General features: G+C 39.5%; 1 protein-coding gene across 3 annotated transcripts in view; it reads left to right on the top strand.

Annotated features, from left to right (window-relative positions):
• The window catches only part of LOC120537216 (multidrug resistance-associated protein 5-like), a 163,805-nt gene that overhangs the window by 44,371 nt on the left and 94,664 nt on the right, over positions 1-24,770 (top strand). For all 3 annotated transcript variants that reach the window (XM_039765980.1, XM_039765978.1, XM_039765979.1), the window contains 2 exons: positions 19,273-19,420; positions 23,174-23,407. In XM_039765980.1, coding sequence (XP_039621914.1) covers positions 19,273-19,420; positions 23,174-23,407 — 382 coding nt within the window. The remainder of the gene's footprint in view (positions 1-19,272; positions 19,421-23,173; positions 23,408-24,770) is intronic.

The raw sequence follows: 24,770 nt of genomic DNA, 5'->3' as shown, positions 1-24,770 counted from the left end.
TTTTTGAGTTTTGAATCTTTTTTTATTTAGGTTGAACATTTAGTATATAAACCCATATTACAGTGTATGGGTTTTTCTGGGTTATATTCAGGATTAAAATTTTTTTGCTGTTAGTAGCCATTTTGTAACTTTCCAGATGGAAAGGAAATAAGTCTGTTGTGCCACAGTTTGCAGGTTTTAGCACATTTGAACTTGTTCAGTCAGGAGCCTGCTCCCTTACTGAGACACAGAACCATGCCAGTTTGTGATCAGATGTCAATGTTCAAACATTAATATGTTTACATCTTTAAAAATTAATTTCTTGGATTGTCATCTTGACTTTTTCCCGGTCAGCGACAAGCATGGTGAATGGTTTCATTAGGACATTTCTGAAATGGAAAATCCATATCAAGGCAAGTGAACTCTCAGTATACTTGCTCACTACTGCTGGACCCTTAAGAGGGATATTCCTAATGCCAGTACATACAGCTGATGATTGAACATATCAACTTTTAGGTGATATGCTTCCAGAATGTATATAGTATAACTATACATTTAATGAAAATTACAATTGTGTGTCACTTAAAATTATTTTGTAATAGAGAAAGTCTAATTAGATATTTGAATTCAGCATCGAAAATACTTGCCTGATGAAGGGGCCTTAGCTGTCTTGAAAGCTAGCATTTGTAATCTATTTAGTTAGTCAACAAAAGGTGTCATTTCACCCTACTTTCTCCTGGATAATACTGTATGATTCACCTATAGTGATTCACATAATAAACAAAAAAGATATTTACCTGATTACACACAGATTTAGGTTGCCAGTTATACAAGTACTTGCTGCGTTACCTGTCTTTATCTGAGAAATGTCATAAGCCATTGGGCCTTAGCAAAAGTGCCATTAGTGAATCAGATGTCTCAGAAGTGTAGGTAACTGAGTACTTTTCTGTACACAGTATTTCTCTCTCTTTTTTTTTTTTAATCAAAGACTAAATTTTGAGGCAGACAGTGTGATGTAGTGGTTAAGGCTTTGGATAAATTGAGTACATACTGTATTATCATTTACGATTTTGACTTGTTCATATCCTTAACTCAAGTCTCTCTTTTGTGTTTTTCATCACTGGTATGTTCAAGCTTGTATTTTTTTTTTTGCCATAGCCATAGGCAGACAGACAGACAATAAAGTGCTAATCAATCATGTTGTACTTTAACTGATTACAGCAATGATGTTTACAGTCTGCATGTTTAGGGGGCACATATACTGAACTGGTTGTTTTCTCTAGTGCCTCAAGTAGAAGGAAATAACTGCTAGTACTATATTTTGGAAGCTTCTTAAATGATTGGGAATTCCCATTTAAATTCCACATGTAAAGAGTTTTGAAGTGCGGTGGTGGGTGTGGGACATCCTCATTCAGAGTATGCATACGAGCATATAAATACAACAAGGGCAGGGTTTGTGGTTCCTGTGATGCTCAGGTTGCCCACCCCTTCAACCTAGGTAATTGATAGTCATGAAACCGAGGTGGACTAGGGTGAATGAGGACAGCAAAATAGTGCTCTGTGGTTTTTCATAATAAATAAAGTTTTCCATAAATCAAATAATTAAAGTGTGTTGCTCCTTCAGATAAATAAATAAATATTCTGTAAAAACTAGTGCTCTTTCTGTGGGAGACAAAACCAATGAATAAATAAATCCAAATAAATAGGTTAAACATTAGGAATGAAACCATGTAGACAGAAGGTTGTTTTTTTCTTTTTTTCTTTCTCCCTCCGTCTCTCCAACTCAATTGTCAGGTCTTGCAGATGGGCCGAGACTCTAAGAGCTGTGGTCCCCTTCTTCAGCTCTCATTCTGATCACCATCCTTCAACATCCGATGGTTCTCTTGGAGCCAAGCCTTCATTTTCCCTACACCCTTCTCAGTGTCTACAGGATCATCCTGATCTTTTGCCGCTCTTCCATAGTGTTCAACAGGGGATGATCCATCCCAGGAGCATCTCGGGGCCACTGACTGCCTGCCTTCTCACCATAGTGCTGGATCACACTCTTGATTCTGCTCTTCTCAATTTCTTTCTGTCTTCCACTTTCTAGCCTTCCCTCACTCCTTTATACTTCCATGGTTGCAATGCCCTAATCTACCCCCTAAACACCCCAGGGCTACATGACCACACCCATGAAGCCTCAGTTGCACAATTTTTATTTAAAACCTAGCACTGCCACTGACCCCTTACTCACTTTACCACAGTCCCCTTTCAAAGTCCATAGATGCAAATGATATTACATTGGAGCACCTCATGGTGGACCCATTAAGTTTAAACTATCTGTCTTCTGGGTCTTGGATCTGAGGATGCTTCTTCTAACTCTATCTTCCTCTCACTGTGTTTTTGCTTTAGGAAAAGCAACACAAACACTCACAGCCACAGCATCCATCATCGGCATTCAAACTTTATAGAGCCTGTAAATCATTAAGTTTCACCAAACTTTCTCTTTTTCATTTCACAATTTACTGTATGTGGCAAATGTGATTACATCTGCTTTTTCCTGTCAGAGCATGTAAGTTAAAATAATGTCAATCAATATCAACAAACAAAAAACCATGTTGGCTAATTTGCTCTTTTCTATGATGTCACCAAATTTCAATCAAATCCATCAAGGCTTGTTTTTGAGATTTTAGAGTACTGTATTTAGTTTTTTTGTTGTAGTCAAGTTTTTACCCCTAAATACTGATAGTCAGAAATGCCCTTTCTAAGCAGATACTAAGAATCGTAGACATACCATCCTGCCAAATTTCTGTTTTTCAGCTAAATGCGAAATGGAGTCTTTGTTGATCACCGTGTGAATGAGTGAATGAGTCAGTCAGCTTTGCATTATATATGTTGTAACCTCAAGGGGGCACTACTGAGTCCAAAACCGCAGACACAGTAATGCCCAGCACAATTTCAGGTTTTTGTTTGCTTCCAATATTTATTTTCCACAAACACGAGACACAATACATAGACAGAATCTCTCCTTCTGCCTCTAGTTGAGTGTTGCCTGCTGCCTCCCAACTCTGACTCAGTTATGTGAGGCAGTGGACTCTCTTTTAAATCTGTGCCAGACACTACTTCAGGTGTCATGCCCAGGTTGTCTGGGTCACTTTTGGCTCATGCAGAAACCAGTGCAGTCCTCCCCTAGCAGCGCCCTCTGGCAGCATCCAAAGATGATGACAGGGCTGCACTTCCAGACTCCAACTCCCATGCCACCCTGTCTTTGGGTTCAGCCCTGAGGAACACTGGCACTTTTCATTTGGGGAAATGAACTGCTCCCGGTATGTCCTTTTGCCCTGTCCATTCATTATGAGCCTCTGGCAGGGCAAGAATCCCTCATTTATCCCAGCCAGGATGCCTATCCTTCCTCCATGGCACCTACAATATATACATATATATATTACCTATTACAGATACTATGTGTGGATCATTTTAAGTTAAGCGACTACGTGCTACATGGATATTCAGAGACAAACTAAAAAACAAGATAAGTTAAAACTCTTTTATAAGAACTTACCAGAATTTTAGTTAAAGAAGGAAAGAATGATAAGGATGAGCAACAAAAAGGCAGAAGGAGTACTTATTTATGTAAATAATATTCAAATAAAATGATTAAAAAGAGTAGCCCATCTGTTTGTCTCCATGTTTTAACTTTAGATTGCGATTCAGAAAGTTTAATTCAGCTATTGAATGTTTTTTCTCTGAATTAAGCCTCTTGGGCACAGTTGAAGAACCACAAACCTGGCAACAGACAAGAGCTTGGTTGTGTTGCTATTGTACCAGAGAATCTTGTTCTGATATCGATGATGATAATAATTTATTTTTTAAATCTCTATAGCTGCTTGTATGGATTTCTTGTCTTTCACCCCCTGTGAGTTTTCAACTGCCAGTTGTGTATGAATAAAAAAACCTGTAAGTCAAGAGGCTTGTGCCTTATGAAGTCTAACTGTAGGACAGAGACTCTGGCGCTGCCCACTGGTCATGGTTTATCAGAGAGGCTAAGAAATGTGAAACTCTCAATAACTGCAAGACACTCCCTAGTCCCTGACTTTTAACACCGGTGGCTACTACTGCAATCTACATTTAGGTACTTGCCTTTCATGCAACATTCAAAAGGCTGGGTGACAACTGTGCATTGGCCAGTGCTTTTATCCACACTGCAGCCATATGGTTTGTCAAAAATGAATCATTATTTTTTTTTTAAGTTAAAATGTTGGAAAATATTTGAAATTTATGACTGGGTATAATAACAGAAACGCCATCAGTAGAAAAGTGTATTTTAGACATACTGTTGAGTGCCCATCATCTGACACTCTTCCATATGTATAGTTGCACTTTATTTTATAAAGTGCTTTTTAATTTAGAAAACCATACAAGCTGCTTCACAAATAAAAGCTTACAATATTATCGTTTTTTTTTCATAATTTTTGCACACTCTTTCATCTGTGAAAAAGTTGCCTGGAATCTCACAGGGAGTCAGTGGTTTAGATAGATAGATAGATAGATAGATAGATAGATAGATAGATAGATAGATAGATAGATAGATAGATAGATAGATAGATAGATAGATAGCGGGCACTGTCTTCCCTTTGAACCCTCAGATCAGACGCCAGACACCAGGTAAAAGTCCAATAATCGACTTTATTATTACAATAATGGGCACAAAGGACCCTCCACTCCACAATATTCATAAACACAATACTCTAATAATAAATCAATAATCCTCCACTCTCCCAGACGCATTGCCACCCTGCCACCCAGCTTAGCTCGTCCGTCTGGTATCTCTCCCAGTCCTTTATTGTCCATGACCCAGAAGTGCTTCTGAACCCGCAGTCCATGTGACTTCCTAGCACTTCCGAGTCAGATCAAAATTCTTCTTTTCATCCCGGAAGTACGTCATTTCTTCTGTCACTGTAATTAAGACGTACTTCCAGGTTAGAGGTGACATAGAGGTCTCCGAGCCTCCCTGCAGCGTCCCCTGATGGGTCTGACATTATCCAGCAGGGCTGTACAGGAAAACTCCAATGTCCATGATGCCCTGCTGGGCATTGATTCAGAATGCCCAGCAGGGATGGCACCCTCAGGCGGCCTGGGGGTATTGGCCGGGATGAATGTCCGGCCTGTGGTATAGCGAGTTCACAGCGTTCTCAGTAAGGGCCTATTTTAAATAATCACCTCTCTCGCAGCAGCTTAGCGAGGGGGCGTTGGGCCATCGCAAGCCGCAGGATGATCAGCGGTGTGGGCGTTTCTCGCCAAGTGCACAGGTGAGGAACTGCCCACATCCGTAATTATTCCCAGGGCAAATTTGTTACAGCTGCTACGGCCCCTCGCTCTTTAAAAGAAGCGCGGGTCGGTCGGGAATGGAGATCAGGAAAAAAGAAAGGAAGAGAAAAAGACGGAGGTTGTAGGGAGCGAGTGAGGAAGCAGGCAGTGCAGGAGAGACAGACACGCGGAGCGTGTGGTAGGCATGTGTATGAGCGCTCGAGGGCAGCTGCGAGGAAGCTGGGTATTAGGCCGACACCCAGGTGTTTGAGTTGATGTTGCTCCTGCTGAGCGACCACGTAGCGGGAGTGACCAGAGGAAAGCGACGAGCTGCAGAAGGCCGCGGAAAGGCAGCGGAAGTCGGGAGGCTTGGTGGTGGAGTCCCCAACGTGGGCGACCTGGCCGTTGGTGGACATCAAGTCTCAGGGACGGGGATTAGAGCCAGACAGAAGCCAGGGATCGGGAGGTCTCCAGTCTCGTGTGTGTGTGTGTAGAGGAAAGCAGCAGCAGAGAGCGTCTTGCCTGTTGCTAAGCCCAAATGGGATTAGCAGGTGAGACGCATACAGAAAAGAAGCACCAGAGTTGTTGTTGTTGTTTTAAAACTGCTTTCAAAGAAACATTTTAACCTTCGATTTTAAAGGATTGCTTTTGTTTGCTGTTTTTAACCTCCACGTTCCTTTTAATAGATTATTTATTTATTTATTGAAGAACTTGAAAGCACTACACTTTATTTGAACACCTGTTTTTGTTTTGATGGACTGTTTTAATAAAAGCACTTTTGCACATTTTTACCATTCCCCTTGCTTAATTGTTGCCTTCACTGACTAGCTCATCGGTGACATTACCGATGGTGTTGGGTTCAAGGGCTTCCAAATAGCGATGGGAGCGTGGAGCCAGAACCCACATCGTCACACGGCCATAGTGCACAATAGATAGATAAATACTTTATTAATCCCAAGGGGAAATTCACATACTCCAGCAGCAGCATACTGATAAAAAACAATATTAAATTAAAGAGTGATAAAAATGCAGGTAAAACAGACAATAACTTTGTATAATATTAACGTTTACCCCCCGGGTGGAATTGAAGAGTCGCATAGTGTGGGGGAGGAACGATCTCCTCAGTCTGTCAGTGGAGCAGGACGGTGACAGCAGTCTGTCGCTGAAGCTGCTCCTCAGTCTGGAGAGAACACTGTTAGACTGAACCAGTCCAGTGCTTCTCTGCTAGGCCACAGTTGCATTGACATGCTACAAGAGCATTTGTCTTTAGACTAAGACCTACAAAAACAGCTTTAATTATTAATGACACAGATAAAAAGAATGACTGTTACATGTATGAGTAAGCTACAAATAATTCAGTGTGAGAAAATAATTGATATCTAACGCTGGCATCAGTGCAGTCCTTTAGGGGTCTGTGCTTACTTTTTCCAAATTGATATTAATTAACAACCATGACATTTATTTCTATAACACATTTTCATACAAAGGATGTTGTACAAAGTGCTTTACAAGATGTCAAAAAAGTAGTTACATGCAAAGAAAAACATTTAAAATAGATAGTAGACAAAAGTAATGCACACATGTATTAGATAGATATACAATTAAGAGAGAGTCCTTAAATACTGTATGCATTTTTTAGGTCTCTTAATGATGTTGATTAGTTGTCCAGTGTGGACAGAAAAAGCAAAAAAAAAGTTAAGCTTGAGAAAAACCAAAATCAGTAGGGGATCCAGGCCAAAAGACTACCCATCCCCAGCTCCCAGTGGGCATGTTCTTAAGTAGCAGTAAATTTAGTATGTCATGGAGGATTCGACGCAGTGGGTTGTGGCTGGATGCAGGAATGACAGACAGCTGGATCAAAATTTGTGGCAGCAACCAGGTTGCCCCATTTAATACTAGGAGAAAAATAAACATTCTCATGTTGGTGTGAAATGCCCAGGTTTTTGGACCAAAAATTGAAACAGAAACTTTGTTGGTCACTTTAATAGGAGCTCTATCTACTGGTTCGTCCATATAGCAAATGATGCCTCCTTTCATGAATCTGGGTCTCTTATGGACGGGGAACCAGAAAGGGGCAGAGTGAGCCTTAACTGGGTGGTTTCTCAGTGCTGCGAGGAGAGAAAGAGATGACGATGTTAGTGATAGCACCACTTCTCGTCCTACTAGTTTATTACAAACCTTGAACAGGGCCTGTTAGCAGGTCTTAGGGTATCATAGCAGGGTGGGGTATCTGCTCTAATTCAAATATCACAAATGGCTGCACAAGCACAGAATGCCACCACAGAAAAACCAGAAAAGAAAACAGAGAAAAGTAAAGATTAAAAAAGATTGCAGATTCATTGAAGAGTATGATAATTCTAAGAATATCTTGTTTTTTAAGCACAGCACGTAACTGTAGTTACAAGAAGGGCAAATTTACCAAGTGTGTTTTTTACGAGTTTTTAAAATGATCTACAGTGTTACCCTGGCGTATCTCTATTGGTAAAGTATTCCAGATTTTTGGTGCAAAACAGCAGAAGGCTACCGCACCACTTCTATCATGCTTGGCTGTTGAACTAATAAGCAGACTGCTATTAGAAGATCTAAAGTTATGACTTGTAATGTAGGGGGAAAAGCACTCCAAAGTACAGGAAGGGGGCAAGATTATTTACAGCTTTATATATCATTAGTGGTATTTTAAAGTCAATTCTAAAAGACACAAGTAACCAGTGTAACTACGCTAAAACTGGTGAGATGGGCTCAGGTTTTCTTTATCTAGCAAGAATTCTTGCTGCATTCTGGCCTAAATGTATTTTTCTTAGGTAGACAAGCTAGGAGTGCATTATAGTAATCTAGTCAACTAAAAACAGTATGGTTTAAATTCTTAGCATCTTGCACTATTAAGAGGTCTAGCTTTTTCAATGTTCCTTAAAAGGAAAAATGCAGGCCTCCATGATTATACCTACATTTTTTACTTCCGCAGTCACTTTTTTGCTAAGGGATCAAGTTTATTTCTAATACCGTCATTATTTCCATTTTTACTAAAAAGTAAGGTTTCAGTTTTTATTTTATTTAGCTTGGGGAAATGACTACTTATCTATTCATAAATACAAGACAGATATTGGGTCAGACAGCCTAGAGTGTCTGATTCATCTGGGACTTTAGAACAGTAAAGCTGTGTGTCATCTGCATAGCTGTGGTAGTTCACTTTGTGCATTAAAATAATCTGGCCTAATAGAAACATGTAAGCGTTGTAAATAACAAATTAGATCCTTACGGTATGCCATGTACAATATCATGGAGAGCTGAACTACAATTGCCACAACTAACAAATAATTCTCTACTTATTAAATAAGACTTTAAGCAAGAGACTACCCAAGTGGCCCACCCATTGTCTGAGATGATTGATTAGAATACTGCGGTCTATGGTGTCAAACACTGCACTTCGGCCTAGTAGGACAAAAAGTGATACATGGCCTCTGTCTGCATCAACCTGTAAGTCATTTACTGCTTTAACCTGTGCAGTTTCTGTAATATGATTTGTTCTAAAACCTGACTGACGTTCGTCAAGAATAGAATATTTATTTAAATAGCCATTTAATTGCTCAATAACTATTTTTACTAGAATTTTACTTTAAAAAGGCAGGTTACAAATAAGTCTACCCTGCATCTGATTCTGGTATAGTTAGTAACCTTGCAGATGATAATAAAATGTGTTATACTATTTGAAATTGGAAAAAATCAAATACTCAGTTAGAGGATCTGTACAGACTTTTTTCAAAACATGGCAGGATCTAATCAGTAATATTTTAAAATAAGTTCATAAAGCACAGAGAATTTATTAATTTAGGTATGTTTACAAGCCTTAAATTTCACGCTGTTTGGCTTGCTCTCTCTCTCAGGGGTGGGGATCGACCTGTTCTTAACTTAATTTTTCTTTTGTAAAAACTTGATTGCTTTGTATGGATTGCAATAAAATTAATTAAAAGGAAAAAAAAATTAGAGGAATACAAGACGCTAAGGAGGCAGCAAAACGAATTTAAAAAGAACTGGACTAATACTTGGAAAATACAGCATAATGTAGAAAAGTGCAAAGTGCTGCACATGGACAAAAGGAGCGTCAATTATAAATTAGATGTGAGACACTGTCATACTGGAAGCAACCTCTGTAAAAGATTTAGGGGTATATAGTGATACAGTGTTTTTATTGTCTAAGCAATGTGCAGAAGCAATTAAGAAAAGGCAAATAAAATGTTAGGTTATATGACAAAACCAGCTGATTATAAATTGAGGGATGTTGTGCTTAGACTATATAATGCACTAGTGAAATGGCTTCTGTAGTATTGTGTGCACCACACTACAACAACATTTATTTATATAGCACATTTTCATACAAAAAAAAATGTAGCTCAAAGTGCTTTACAAAATGAAGAATAGAAAAATAGAAGACACAATGAAAAATAAAAATAAGTCAACATTAATTAACATAGAATAAGTAAGGTCCGATGGCCAGGGTGAACAGAAAAAACAAAAAGAAAACTCCAGAGGCTGGAGAAAAAAAAATAAAATCTGCAGGGATTCCAGACCAAGAGTCCGCCCAGTCCCCTCTGGGCAATCTACCTAACATAAATGAAACAGTCATCTTTGGATTGGTTTTCATGGAAGGACTTGATGATGATGGTCGCGTAGACTTCTGGCTTTCAATCCATCAATGTTGGTGCATCATGATGCTTTGAGTAGGTGGAGGTGGCGCAGGCCGCCACCAAAAAGAAACCGGAAAAAGAAACAGAAGAGAGTAGGGGTCAGTACGGATTTTAGAGCCACTATGAATAGTTATTATGATGAATTGAACATACAGAGTATCAGTATTAAGTTAAAGTGAAGTTAGAAGAAAGCCATGTTAAAGTAATGTGTTTTCAGCAGTTTTTTAAAGTGCTCTACTGTATTAGCCTGGCGAATTCCTATTGGCAGGCTACTCCAGATTTTAGGTGCATAACAGCAGAAGGCCGCCTCACCACTTGTTTTAAGTTTAGCTTTTGGAATTCTAAGGAGACACTCATTTGAGGATCTAAGGTTACAATTTGGAATATAAGGTGTTAGACATTCCGATATATAAAATGGGGCGAGATTATTTAAGGCTTTATAAACCATAAGCAGTATTTTAAAGTCAATCCTGAATGACACAGGTAACCAGTGTAGTGACATCAAAACTGGAGAGATGTGTTCGGATTTTCTTTTCCCAGTTAGGATTCTAGCAGCTGCATTCTGCACTTGTTGCAAGTGATTTATGTCTTTTTTGGGTAGTCCTCAGAGGAGTGCGTTACAGTAATCTAGTCTCCTGAAAACAAAAGTGTGAACTAATTTCTCAGCACCTTTCAATGATATAAGAGGTCTAACTTTAGCTATGTTTCTTAAGTGAAAAAATGTTGTCCTAGTGGTCTGATGAATATGCGACTTAAAATTCAGATTACAGTCAATGGTTACCCCTAAGTTTTTTACTTCCGTCTTAACTTTTAATCCTAGTGCATTAAGTTTATTTCTGATAACCTCATTGAATCCATTATTGCCAATTACTAAAATTTCAGTTTTCTCTTTATTTAGTTTGAGAAAATTACTATTCATCCATTCAGAAATACCAGTAAGACATTGTGTTAGTGTATCGAAAGAGTCAAAGTCATCAGGTGCTATTGATAAGTACAGCTGTGTGTCATCAGCATAGTTGTGGTAGCTCACGTTGTAACCTGAGATAATCTGACCTAACGGAAGCATGTAGATTGAGAAGAGCAGCGGACCCAGGATAGAGCCTTGTGGTACACCATATAGAATATCATGTGTCTTTGAGATGTGATTACCACAACTCACAAAGAATTTTCTACCTGCCAGGTAGGATTCAAACTAATTTAAGACACTGCCAGAGAGGCCCACCAATTGACTAAGGCGATTTCTAAGAATATTGTGATCAATGGTGTCAAATGCAGCACTCAGATCTAAGAGGATGAGAACAGATAAATGGCCTCTGTCTGCATTTACCCGCATGTCATTTACTACTTTAACAAGTGCAGTTTCTGTGCTGTGATTTGTTCTGAAACCTGACTGAAATTTATCAAGAATAGCATGTTTATTGAGATGGTCATTTAACTGCATAATGACTGCCTTTTCTAGAATTTTACTTAAGAAGGGCAGGCTAGAGATGGGTCTAAAATTTTCAAAAGCAGAGGGGTCAAGATTATTTTTCTTGAGTAGGGGTTTAAATACAGCAGTCTTAAGACAGTCTGGGAAGACCCCCGATATCTAATGACGAATTTACTATGTCAAGAATATTGTCAGTTAGCACGCCTGATACTTCTTTGAAAAACCTTGTTGGTATTGGGTCAAGGTCGCAGGTAGAGGGTTTCAGTTGAGAGATTATACTATGTAATTCAGGTAAATCGATCTATTCTACGTGAAAAACATACTGCAGCAGCACAGCTCCCCCAGGGGTTTCATTCATAAAACTTTGTGTTGAATAGAGGGTGAAAATATGCATACCCTAAAAAAGAGGAAAATGCATATCCCAAAAAAATATATGATTTGTAAAAACTGGTATTAGCACTCTTCTGTATAATTTACCTAAAACACACACACACACACACAACCATCCTGTAAATATATTTATGTGAACACAACTTGAAACACACACAAGTGGCTACACTAAAACAACCATATATGAACTACTGTATGCTAATGAACTTCGCACAAATGTGTAGACGTCCATTGGCTGGTAGAGTTTCCTCTCGTGACATAAGGTTCTGAGCAGTAGCCACAATCACCTAGGCACGTAATGCCATTAATGCTGCTACAATGAATAGTACAAGCCATATAAAAAACTAAGGGTTGAGCTAGTTACCTTACCAACAAGCCAGCCATCACAGACAACAATATGAACAAGTTGCCTGATTAATGGTACCTTGCCACAAAGTAACTGAATCCTGTGTTGCACCAGGTCACTGAGCCACAGTGTTTGCCAGTCGGATGACTTGTTAATGGAACGTAGCTACTTACAGTTAACAACAGCATTTTTGTAAAGCATCCTTATTGCAATATGAGTGCTGTCAACTGCCATGATTACATTACAAACTGCACACTGTTGCAAATTGCCTTCTTATGTTGGCATGAACAACCAATCCATACGAAAACTGAATGGAGCACCTCATCAGTCGTTTATGGCTTCCAGCACAGCGGGCATGATGAAGCTGAAGCTTGGCTGAGATACTCCTGGCCTATTGGCCAGTTCCCTCAGGAAAGTTCCTGTTCCCAGATTGCCAGCGAGTCTTTCAAATGCCAGGACCAACTCAGCACATAGTTCAGAAAGAAGGTCTCTTGAAAGTCTAAACCAGATCATAAGCCAATAATCATCATGAGCAAAAAAAATCTGACTGGTCCATTCCCTTCATATATGACCACTTGCATAGTCTTCAAGCAGTGCCAAACAAACAATGTTTTGTCAAAGCATTAGTCTAAACATTATATAGGCTGTAGGCAACGACATTTATATCTTTCTGTAAGAAGGGTATGAACCACATCTGTCTTTACTGTGCTTTGGCTTCAAATTCGTGGAAGTGTGAACAAGTAACCTATGTAAACTGACAAAAAACAGCAAAGTTCTTTAGTGAAAATACACAGCATTGGTTAGGGTAAGGGTACTAAAACAGAGAATGTACATAATATTCATCACTTTGAGGTTTAATATATTTGTCACGCAGGCCCGGTCTTAGGTATTATGGGGCCCTAGGCGAAAGGGGGGTCCAGAGCCCCCCTGGAAGCTCTGCGAAATGCGTGAAAATTAGACCAAGGAGACGTTTTCTTGTAACGTTACGAGGTCATCACCCTGCGTCCCTTTTTCGCCCGTTTGACCCATATAGATCTTGACTCAAACCGCTCCGCTTTTATAGACAGCCGCCCACCTGGACACGCCCCCGTTGGCCCACGTGATTTAAACATGCGAGGGAAGGGGCGGGCCGGGGGCCTGGCCGCTGTCGATCCGGGGCTCCCCGGACGCCGGGGCACTAGGCGGTCGCCTACTTCGCCTATGCCTAAGGCCGGGCCTGTGTCACGGCTGCACACATTACAAGAACAGCTTGCTAAAGTGAATCGTCATATGCATGAGTTGTCATTTAGCTTGTTTGGCTTCTTTTCCTAACTTGATCAAGGGTGTCATCATTTCCCATTTGCTCCGAAATGCTGTGATTGGATACTTCAGAGTGCTGTAAACATACACAAGCTTTCATGACAAGTTTTATTTTATAAGTCCTGACTTTTTCATGGAAAGCTGTGTAATCACATTTCAAGCCTCTTTTTGTGTGTGATCAACTTTTATAAACCTGACCCCAGGAATTAAGGAGATGTTGTACTCTGACTCAGTGAATTAAACCTAGTTAGTCTCAAACAGAGGAGAATGTGTGGGGGATTTAATCTAGATCTTCAAAATCTTTAAAGGCATTGATAAAGCAGGTCCATCAGAATTCTTTCTGTTTAAGGGTGATTCACATACTTGAGGACATCAGTCAAAATCAAAGAGAGGTGTATATAGGACTGACGCCAGAAAGCACTTCTGGAACAAACTACAGAGACATGTAGTTGAAGCAGAAACCTTAACAACCTTTAGGAAGTTTCTAAAGTGTATGCTATATAATAACAATTAGCAAAATGTGAATGATGAAAAGAATACATAAAGCAGGCTACTTATAAAATAATAAGAAAAAAATACTATACCATTGTATGTCATGCAAAAGCATGAGGTTATCATGTTGTTGTTAGGCTTTAGTGTCCTTGTAAAAAGTAAGATGAGCTCCATCCTCAGCCTGCTCGGCCTCTCTAACTTGTGTTCTGTTATCCTTCTTCTGACCCCCACTGCATCCTTTGCAGCTGCCGGTTGTGCATGAAGGGAAATCCAGGCCCTGTGCACTTGGCTTCAATTCCCAGTAATTTCTGGGAAACTGTTAGTTTAAGGCATTAATCTTTCCTTATCACTTAATGTGCAGTGAAGATGTCCAAAACTATTAAAAATGATGTATTAAAGAAAAAAATAATTAATATGATGGTACAGTGGTCATTACTGTTTCAGGGAGCCGGATCTAACCCTTAACGGTGTCATTCCATTGTGTTCGTTCGGTGTCTGTGTAGGTTTTTGTCTAAGTGCTTGAGTTTTTTCTCACTTCCCAAACATATACATGTCAGGTTAATCAGCCTAAACTGAGCCCACAAAAACGAACATACAGTATATGTGAACATTCCCTGTAACAGACTGACATCTGAGGTTGGCTCCTGCCTTTTGCCTGATACTTCTGTGATGATCTATGGGCCCCAGTCACCCAGTAATGAAAAAAGCTGGTTCATAAAGGATGAAGGAAATGTTATGTCAATTTCTAACCCATTTTATCAAGACCAGGTTTGCACATGGAACCTGGAACCTGTGCTGGTGAACAAGGCAGGAACAAACTCTGGACAGGGCACCAGTACATCATAATGGAAACACGCACACACATACACAACAAACACACACAAGGGCCAATTTAACATCTCCAATTCACCAAACCTGCATGGCATTGGACAGTGGGAGGAACTTGGAACACTCACTTGGAAAACCCACAAAGACTTGGGGAGAACATGCAAACTGGACAAAGAGAGGACCTGGAACGCAAACACCAGTCATCTTACTGTGAGGCAGCAGCACTACCACAGCACTGCCCATGAATTAGATGAATTTAGATACAAAATAGAAATTCTTTGCAGAAATGATCTTTTGAAGGTCAGTATGGATAACAGAAAGAAATATTACAGTGTATTATTGTAAGATATATAATTGGAAAGAGAATTCTTATGGCTTTCTGACTGTACTGAAAATGGTTGTATGGGGCCAAAGGTATCAAACAAAGTAATATACTGTATGGTATACAAAGTTAAGCACACAAGGGATGGATAAACAAAGAGAATACATAGTGTGAGAAGCAAGGTGCATCGTCTCCACAGATGATACCAGGTTCAATGCTGGGAATGCAATTAGAATGCTGCGTCACAGCCACAATGGTGACAAATTCCCCACCATAATAACAATCACAACACAAATAATAATTGTATACATACCTTGCATTAATGAAACATTAAGTTGTGGGATATTGATGTAATCAGTCAGGAGTTAGAGGGTGCTGTGAGGAGAGGTGAGGATAATGAGGAGAGAAAGAAGGAGAATAAAGGAAAACAGGAAAAACTAACAAGATTGCATGGTACATTTATTTCAACTATACAACATAAGTGCAATTCTCAATCAGGCTTTTCAGGGAGACCCACTATAAAAGTTGATACAAGTGAAAGCAGCAGTTGGCTGTGGTGCTCTCACTGCTGTTGTCTTCTCCAGAAGATGTCAGACCCTCCAGAAGTTTGGAGTGTGGAATGTTATGGAGGACTAAACTCAAGGCTTGAACTGGTCAGCAGCTGTGATTCTCCAGTGTGTCTGGGTGTATTAGCACTTTTTATGACTTTAATATAATACAGTTTTGATACCATGAACCAATCCATACTGAACAAGGCACCACACTAATTCTCACAAAGCACCCCTATGCCGCCCAGAATCTCTCTCAATTTCTCTCTCTGTCCTTCTCTCCCTCTTTTGACTCTGATCATACTGTTTTCACCACAAACTCTCCTCCTCATTGCAGACACAATTACACCTCTGGCTCAAGGTGGCTGTAAACCTCCTGTTGGTATCTTTTGGTACTGGGTACCTAAGATAGAACTCTTCCTTGAGGCTTCTTGTGTTTCATCATCTGTGAGCATTTAGTACAATGGTTGAGTCTCCAAGCAAGCATCTCCACTGCCTTTGTTCATCTCATGAGCTGTGGCCTACTGGTTAGATAGGAAAGCAATCTAATCCCAGCTTCTCCTGCAAGTAAGAGTCTTAGGGAGAGCAAACAGGTGTTCCTCTTTTCCTAATAAGAAAATAGGTCAGTCACCCCAGGACCTGCCGATTCTCCTTCCTATAGCATCCTGGTGGAACATCATGTAGTTCATCATATATTACAGCCCTGCCTCACCTAAACTGTCACACCTACCCGTTGCATTCCTAATGTATTTAGAATTGAACTTCCTCTGGTGACTGGTGACTTTCTGCTCTACAGGTCCTTTCCTTTTTCCAGTGTTGCATGTTTTCTCTGTCTGTTTTATAAAAAAAAACCATGCACTGTGCTACCCTAGTGCTGCTCTGAACTCTTCAGGTTTTATAATTAAACAACAATTCACAGCGTTGAGTTTGGATCTTCCTATCATGATCATGTTGCTCTGTTCTGAATGAATGAATGAATGAATGAATGACATGTGTGAAAGCATAAACCTTTTTAAAATTATAAATTCTAGATTGGAAAGGAAAGTATCTGGAAGGATGGCCAAGAAGTCTGTTTAGACTCCTTGAGAGAATACTTGAGGTTTTCCTTCAACTGGCGTGGACTTGACATGATCATTAAAGTGGCAATCATTTGACAAAGTAATCATTAAAGTGGCATTCATTTTGACAAAATATGGACTGTGCAACTGTGGCAAAATTAACTTTTTAAGCAGTATTTAGATTAGAAATCAACTGTAAAACGTCATGTTTGATCATTAATTTATACTTATTGAGAAGGTGTCCACAGGGGGATATGTTATTATGTAGTTGTATTGGTTTGAAAACGTACAGCTCATTTTGCAAGCACATGCAGTGTGGTTTGCTATTAAAAGAATTTATAAAGAAATCCCTGCTGCCCTTAGGTGGATTTTTGCCAGGCTATTCAACTATGTTATCTTTCTAGTTAAAAATGGTTCTAATTAAGGTTTTGTTAATATTTACCTCAGGCCTTTTGAAATCTATTCAACACTTTCAGTCCAATACAAGTGCAGCTTTGTTTCTGGCTGTTTAAGCTTTGATTTTCAACATTCTCTTTTAAGAGGCAGTCATGTGGGCTTCCAGTCACAAAATGATGGGTGGTGATCAGGTGTGATGCCCACTGAGTGAGAGCAATTGGTGAAACGGACCCAGAAATGCAAGATGTTTACAACAGAAACAATCTCTTAGGGCATGCAACATAATTCCTCTGGTCCAGAAGTAGCATAAACTCATGTGGCAGAAAAATATTGGATAGGATAGATATAGTCACACTCAATTCTCTACACCTTACCTCTTGGCTGAAAATTTTCTAACCATTTTGCTGCAGTTTCCCCGCAGTAGAAACCCCAGTCAAGTCTCTTGATGCTGCCATGGTGCTTTACAAGTGTAATTTGAATTGGTGGAAAAAAGAATTACCTGTATGCCACTTTCAGTTGTGAAGAAAAAAAAAATGTGTTTGTGCTACAATCATATACCTAAGAGGTAATCTGAGTATTTTTGGACAGATTTGGATATAGTACTCAAAAGAGAGTGAATATGGTGCTGACTCAGTAGTCCCAATGAGAGACTTTACCACTCAAGTTTGGAATTCCAGAAAAAGCTGGGTGGGTATGACTGGAAGGCCAGGCGTACTTAGTGTGAAGTTGAATAGGAAATAGTTGTTAAACATCTGTGCTAGATGTCTTACCCATAAAAAGCACTATGTTTAAATTAGATGCTGTTCATAAGTATATCTGATAACAAAGTATCTTGGTGCAAAATTATCTTTGTAGTTGTGCATGTTATGTGCAATCAAGTAAATAAAAGTAGCCTGCTGTAAACTGGTTACCATGTATGGGTAAGCTGATTTAGACAGAGAGTCAGCTGAACAGACATAAAAGATCTAAACATGGAGTGTAGGTGAACTGAGAGTAGTAAGAGGATGCCTGCCCTGCAAGTATGAATGGCAAGTGATAGCGTGAACACATCCTGCTCAAGACATCAGTAATGGAGGCAACTTCAAGGAAATGTACCACAGATGAAAAGTGGTAGTTGTGTTTTGTGATGACAATGCTACTGCCTCTTGGTACACTCTTAAAAATATTGGTCCTATAAAGGCACTTTACTAGGTTGTGTGGTTCCTCATTGAACCATTACTTGAAAAAGAACCATTTTTTTCTGGGAAGGGTTCCATCCATCCATCCATCTATTATCCAACCCGCTATATCCTAACTACAGGGTCACGGGGGTCTGCTGGAGCCAATCCCAGCCAACACAGGGCACAAGGCAGGAACCAAACCCTGGGCAGGGCACCAGCCCACCGCAGGGCGCACACACACACCCACACACCAAGCACACACTAGGGACAATTTAGGATCACCAATGCACCTAAGCTGCATGTCTTTGGACTGTGGGAGGAAACTGGAGTACCCGGAGGAAACCCACGCAGACACGGGGAGAACATGTAAACTCCACGCAGGGAGGACCCGGGAAGTCTCCTAACTGCGAGGCAGCAGTGCTACCACTGTGCCACCGTGCCGCCCAGGAAGGGTTCCTTGCGTGTGAATTTTTTATTTTTTTTTTGCTTTGAAATGGTTCCTAATATATAGACATAACAGAAACCTTGAATGTGTAGTAGACTACAGAGCAGGATACTGACAGATCAAGACAATTTGAGCAAGGCCTGTGTTATGGTATCCATTAAGTGTGCATCACAAATCGATTAATATCTATTTATGATTATTCATGGATCCTATTACAGATATAAACAAATAATGGTTCTTTCTGGAACCTTCATATAAATTGGACTTGTAGAACCAAAAAATGATTCCCCTATGACACCAATGGTGAGAGATGTTTTCAAGTTAAAGTAGGTGGCCTTTAGTGCAATGTCCATAATGGACTAAGAAGTAGAGAGAGCATCCTAGTCAAACAATACTCCCATTAAACAGAAACCTTCATTAATGCTAAATATATCTAAGAGGAGAAACTACTTTCTTTTAATTTTTTTTAAATAATACTTGACCCTGGAGTTGACATTTTAAAATTCTATCCATGATGGTGAAATAATGTAACTGCTATCACCTAAAAGGAATAATATCTTGGTGAAAATGATTAATATAGCAAAGAAACTCATTATGTCTCCTTTTTGACAGGTTTGAGCTTCTGTGGAATAAAGAGGTGAACAAGAAAGGAAAAGAAGGAGCCTCGCTGACTCGTGTGATATGGCGTTTCTGTAGAACTCGGTTTCTGATTGCCATATTTTCCTTGATGTTGTGTACAGTTGCTGGCTTTATCAATTCGGTAAGTGGTTTTCTACAGAATTGTTATCACATTCACAAAACCACTGAACCTGTTGCTATAATTTCAGATTTAAAAGTTTTCTGTAGCCTTCAGTGATATTAGCCAATAATACAGTATATCTGTAGCCAGTGGGGAGGAGATACTGCTCTTTTATTTAAGCTTAGTATCAGTCTGGCTCTTCACTTGTGGCAGCCTCCTCTTAACTCATCAGCTCTCTTTAAACGGTTCTGTCCAGAAATGCTGCAACATAACATTTCTTCCCTTATAATCATATCTTTAAACCTTTTGATTTGGGATTTTTACCTCACCTACATTACAACTGTTTCAATGTTTAAAAAAATAGACTTTTTGCTAGAGTGTGACATAAGTGTTTTATGCTTCAAAACAAGTAAAGCACTCTGGACAGAGCAATGGTTGATACATAAGGTGCCAGAAGACAACAGACAAGATCAAAGTTGAGCTTGAACAAAAAAACTATCAGAGAAACACGTTTTCCCAGATTAAGCAAAACATGACACCACAGGCACACAAATGCTATGGGATATGTCTGTAGCAAGATGTGACAATGACATCAGCCAGCCCACACAATGGTGAAGCTGATGACATCAACTTGTGATGCCAACATAGTTAAATGCAACAATTTAAAGAATAACTTCATAAGATGAAAGGTTTATGATTAAATTGTGACACTCGTTTGTATCCTAAATGACCTGCTCATGAATGCTGATCCTGGATATCCTTAGGCACACTATGTCACGAAACATATATTCATAAAAATATTTTGAAATGCTAATAGAGCTCCACAACATAAATCCATCATGTTTGATGAAGAGTGCAGTCCTCTACTGCCTGTCACTAAGAAGCCTTGTGAAGGTTCTGCTTCTTAAAATCTCTACCTTTTCATTGGGCTTTCAACAATGTTAATTTGCCTCTCTTATGCTTATCATATTCATCTCTACATTAAAGTGAGTCAGGTATGAAGCTCATCCCTGTAGCGCTTGACTTAAAGCTAACTTCTTGCTGATATTCTTTAATAATAACAAACCATATCTAATGTGAGTGCCATCATGCTACAAGGTGTTTGACTCACTTATTGTCAAGTAATCTTACTAATCAAATCAAATTGGTAATCATCCTTAGGATTGTGCACCTTCATTTTGAGCATCAATTCATTTAATGCACACAAGTCCATGTTTCATTCTTCTTGTCTAATGTGAAAGTCCTGCATTTATCATTTGGATCTCTTCCTTCATGGAATGTTGCTAGCAAAGTGTTTTAGTTACAATTAAAACTGAAAATGATGGTCACCTCAAATCTGGAGGCTCATCTACACTTACTTTGGGGCAGATACTGAATCACCAATAAGGCCGTACTATTCACTAACAAATCTATGAGCAATATTTCAAATTATTTGTTTATGCTGCAGACCCCATGGGACAACTCCTGAGTGTACTTGTATTAGTACTACAATGTGATGGTGTATACTGTTAATGATTGGTCAACCCATTATGAAAGTTGCTTAATTCACTTGGGTCACGGGGCTGTTGCTGCTTCTTTCTAAAATAAACATTCACTGACTGATTGAAAATCCAGATTTGATACATGGCATTGGTTCTGTCTGTGTTTTGTAAGATGCAGTGGTTTAAGAATTTATCTCAAATTATTTTTTATGCTTCAACCTAGAATTGGTGCAATAAAACAAAATGCCAAAAGATATTCCAATACTGCAGTAGCAGTGAAAGACACAGTATTATATAGTACAAATATTATTGTTTTCCTACTTTTTCATAGTTTAAAAGAGTGCATTCAAATCCGGTAACAAAGAGGCTCTGAAGGACGTGTGGTGCGTGCTAAAGAAAAACCTGAAGGAAAGAAAGCTTACAAAGCTAAAATAGAAAACAAACTCACACAGATTAACATGAAGGATGCTTGGAATAGACTGGGCATAATTACTGAACTCAAGCAATCCAGGGCTCAGGTGATAGAAGGGGATGTGGACAAGGCTAATGCCCTGAACCAATTTTTTAACAGTCCAACCAGCCACCTTTTTCCAATTACTAGTCTCCCACACCATCCTCACTACAACAACAACTTCCTAGCACATCAACTGGAATGGCCAGTGACAAGTCCACCTCTGTCCATCAGTGTGGACTGTCCATAAATGAGACCTAAAATGGAGAAAACTGAAGAAGCTACACACAGGACCAGATGGAGTCAGTCCTCAAGTTCTTAAGGCCTGTGCTGACCAACTTTGGGGTGTCCTCTGTCACCTGTTCAGTCTGTCCCTGAGTCTACAGAAAGTGCCACTGCTGTGGAAAACCTCCTGCATTGTTCCTGTTCCAAAGAAGGGAGGCACCTATTCACCTGATGACTACAGGCCAGTGGCACTTACACCTCATACCATGAAGACCTTTGAGAGACTTGTTCTGGACTATGAGTCCTCTTATGGTAGACCATCTGGACCCACTGCAGTTTGCCTGTCGAACAAAGATTAGAGTGGAGGATGCAATTATCTATTTGCTTTGCAAGGCTTATTCTTACCTGGACAAAGCCGGCAGCACTGTGAGGATTATGTTTTTGGATTTCCTCAGTGTCTTCAATACAATCCAACCATCTCTGCTAAGTTGTAAACTCAGAGATAAGCAGGTGGATGAGCCTGTGGTGCCCTGGATAATGTACTATCTGTCAGGTAGACTGCAGTTTGTGAGGCTTAGAGACTGTGTCTCTGATAAGGATGTGAGCAACACTGGTACAACACTGTGTGAATTGCAGAAATTCTCAGATGATTCTGCACTTGCGGTATGATGTTATTGATAATGGGGATGAGACAAAGTACAGGAGTTTGTTTCATGGTGCAAAAAGAATTATCTGTATCTTAACATCAGCAAAACCAAGGAACTGGTTATCGACTTTCACTGCGCCAAACAAGTATCTATGTCCGTTCACTATTCAGAGAGTTGATGTAGAGGAGATGTCCTCCTGCAAGTACTTGAGGGTCCACGTTAATGACAGATTGGACTAGTCTCGGAACACAGAGGAGCTATATAAGAAAGAACAGTGCAGTCTCTTTTTCCTTAGGAGACTATGTTCCTTTAATATGGGAAGCGATATCTTTTACATCTTCTACTGTATGGCTGGTGTGATTGTCTATGCTCTGGTGTTCTGGGCTAGTAACATCATTTCAAAGGAGGCCCACTGAATCAACAAGCTGATTAAAAGGGCAGGCTCAGTGGTGGACACAGTCTAGACCCCCTGGAACTCATAGCATTGGAGAGAATTAAAACAAAATTGAGTGCCATTATGAACAATGCTGTTCATCCTCTCTCTGACACACTCACACTGAGGACTTTTAGCCAACAAATTATTCAGCAGAAGCATGTCAAGAAACAAGAACAGCAATGTAGAAAATGATGTGTGATGTTCAAGAAAACAGTTTGTGTTTTGTGGAGTTGTTCAATTGTCAGGTTTACTCCACACTTCTCTTTTTCAAAAATGCACTCAGCACTACCCTCTCATCACCATCACTGCATAAACCTCTGCTAAAAAAGGACAAAATGTACTTGATTCACTGCTGATTTACTACAACCATCTACTGTCCTGGTAGAAGGACATTTTATATTTACTCTAGCAGAAACCTTGGGCCTTTTTGGGAACAACCACTACATTTTCTTGTTTTTTTTCCTGTATTATCAGTATTTCATGCTTGCATTTCCTTGGACTTATCATCAGATCTTTTGTTTTTGTTTTTTTCAGGCTGTTGTGATCCGTAGTTTGCTGGAATATTCTCAAAGGTCTGAATCGCATCTCCTATATGGCCTCTTTCTGGCTGCTTCAGTATGTCTAGTGGAGCTAACACGTTCTTTGTCTTTCACTCTCATGTGGGCTCTCAATTATCGTACTGGGACACGATTAAAAGGAGCTTTACTAATGTCTGCCTATAAGAAAATCATGAAAATGCGTAACACCAGAGACATCAGTGTTGGAGAGGTCAGTATTATACTGATTTTATTTCTAACAAGTAGCTTTTCAATGAAGTGTTCTTTTATTTTTAAACCCTTGAAAATGATGATCTAGAAAATGACAAGTCAGAATGAAATGAGCATATATAATGTGATTGATAGTTGGGACAGTGAGGAGACTTACATGGTGCTGGGCACTCTGCTGCATATTGTGGACAGACTGCAGTAGGCTTGCAGAAACAGCAGGTTTCATTAGAAGGAAACTCTGACCCAGTTTTCCTTATCAAGGGACAAGCTAACTTATGGCTTGGAAGTGTTTCTGAGGGAATAAGAAGTTATCCATCCATACATCCATTATCCAACCCGCTATATCCTAACTACATGGTCACGGGGGTCTGCTGGAGCCAATCCCAGCCAAAACAGGGCGCAAGGCAGGAAACAAACCCCGGGCAGGGAGCCAGCCCACCACAGTAAGAAGTTATCCTAGAAGTACAAACATGCTGAGACTTAAAAGGGGCTCCACAGTACCTACCATGGGTAACATATGGCCTTTTTAAAAATATAATAATCTTTTCACTGTGCATTTACTATTGACTGTGATATATACTGCTTTGAAATTTATATGAAAATTTATTTACACATACTCTTGTATAGTAAATTGAAATAGCCACAAAATGAAAAGTTATGAGTAAAACAATTAAATATATCAATCAAACAGTAACTAAATTCTTGTAAAGAACTAGGCTGTAAGTTTACGGTTGGCTTTGTACTACTACTACTACTACTAATAATAATAATAGCAATAATACATTTTATTTTGAAATTCCAAGGAAAAAATTAGGAACTAGTTATCCATTTTCTACTTTGACAATTCATGGTCATAAGAAGCAGGAGCCTATCCTGCCAGCGTTGGAAACAAAGCAGAAAAAATCCCTCAATAGAAAGCCAGTCCATCAGAGGTTATATTCAGTTCCCCAGAGTGGGACAATTTCGCTACCTTAATTTTAGAAAATGGGAGAATAGCAGCAGTTGTTCGTAGTAGTAGTATTGTCATATGTAGACGGTACAATGAAATTCTCGTCTGACCAACACATTTCCATTCTCTAGTGCCATGATAAACAATAATGTACTTGCCTCGCTCCTACAAATCCCCCTCTTAAACAGTGATACAATGGGAAACAAATACATTCTGTTTACCTCCTCTATGCTCGATCAGCTGGTTTGCTGCTGCTGCTGCTTGTGCTGTGTGCTTTGAACATTTAAAAGCCTGTACAGCAGCTGACCTCCTTGTTTCGCGGACATTAAAGTGTCACTAAGAAAATCACGTCTCAGCCCAAGATTTTTTTATATAATAGAGAGATTTGAAGATTCTATACAATCAAATCAAACTT

This window comes from Polypterus senegalus, chromosome 10 (genome assembly GCF_016835505.1).
Source record: "Polypterus senegalus isolate Bchr_013 chromosome 10, ASM1683550v1, whole genome shotgun sequence".
Classification (NCBI taxonomy): Eukaryota; Metazoa; Chordata; class Cladistia; order Polypteriformes; family Polypteridae; genus Polypterus; species Polypterus senegalus.
The sequence above is the reverse complement of the archived record's forward strand: the minus strand, read 5'-3'. Positions and strand labels throughout refer to the sequence as shown.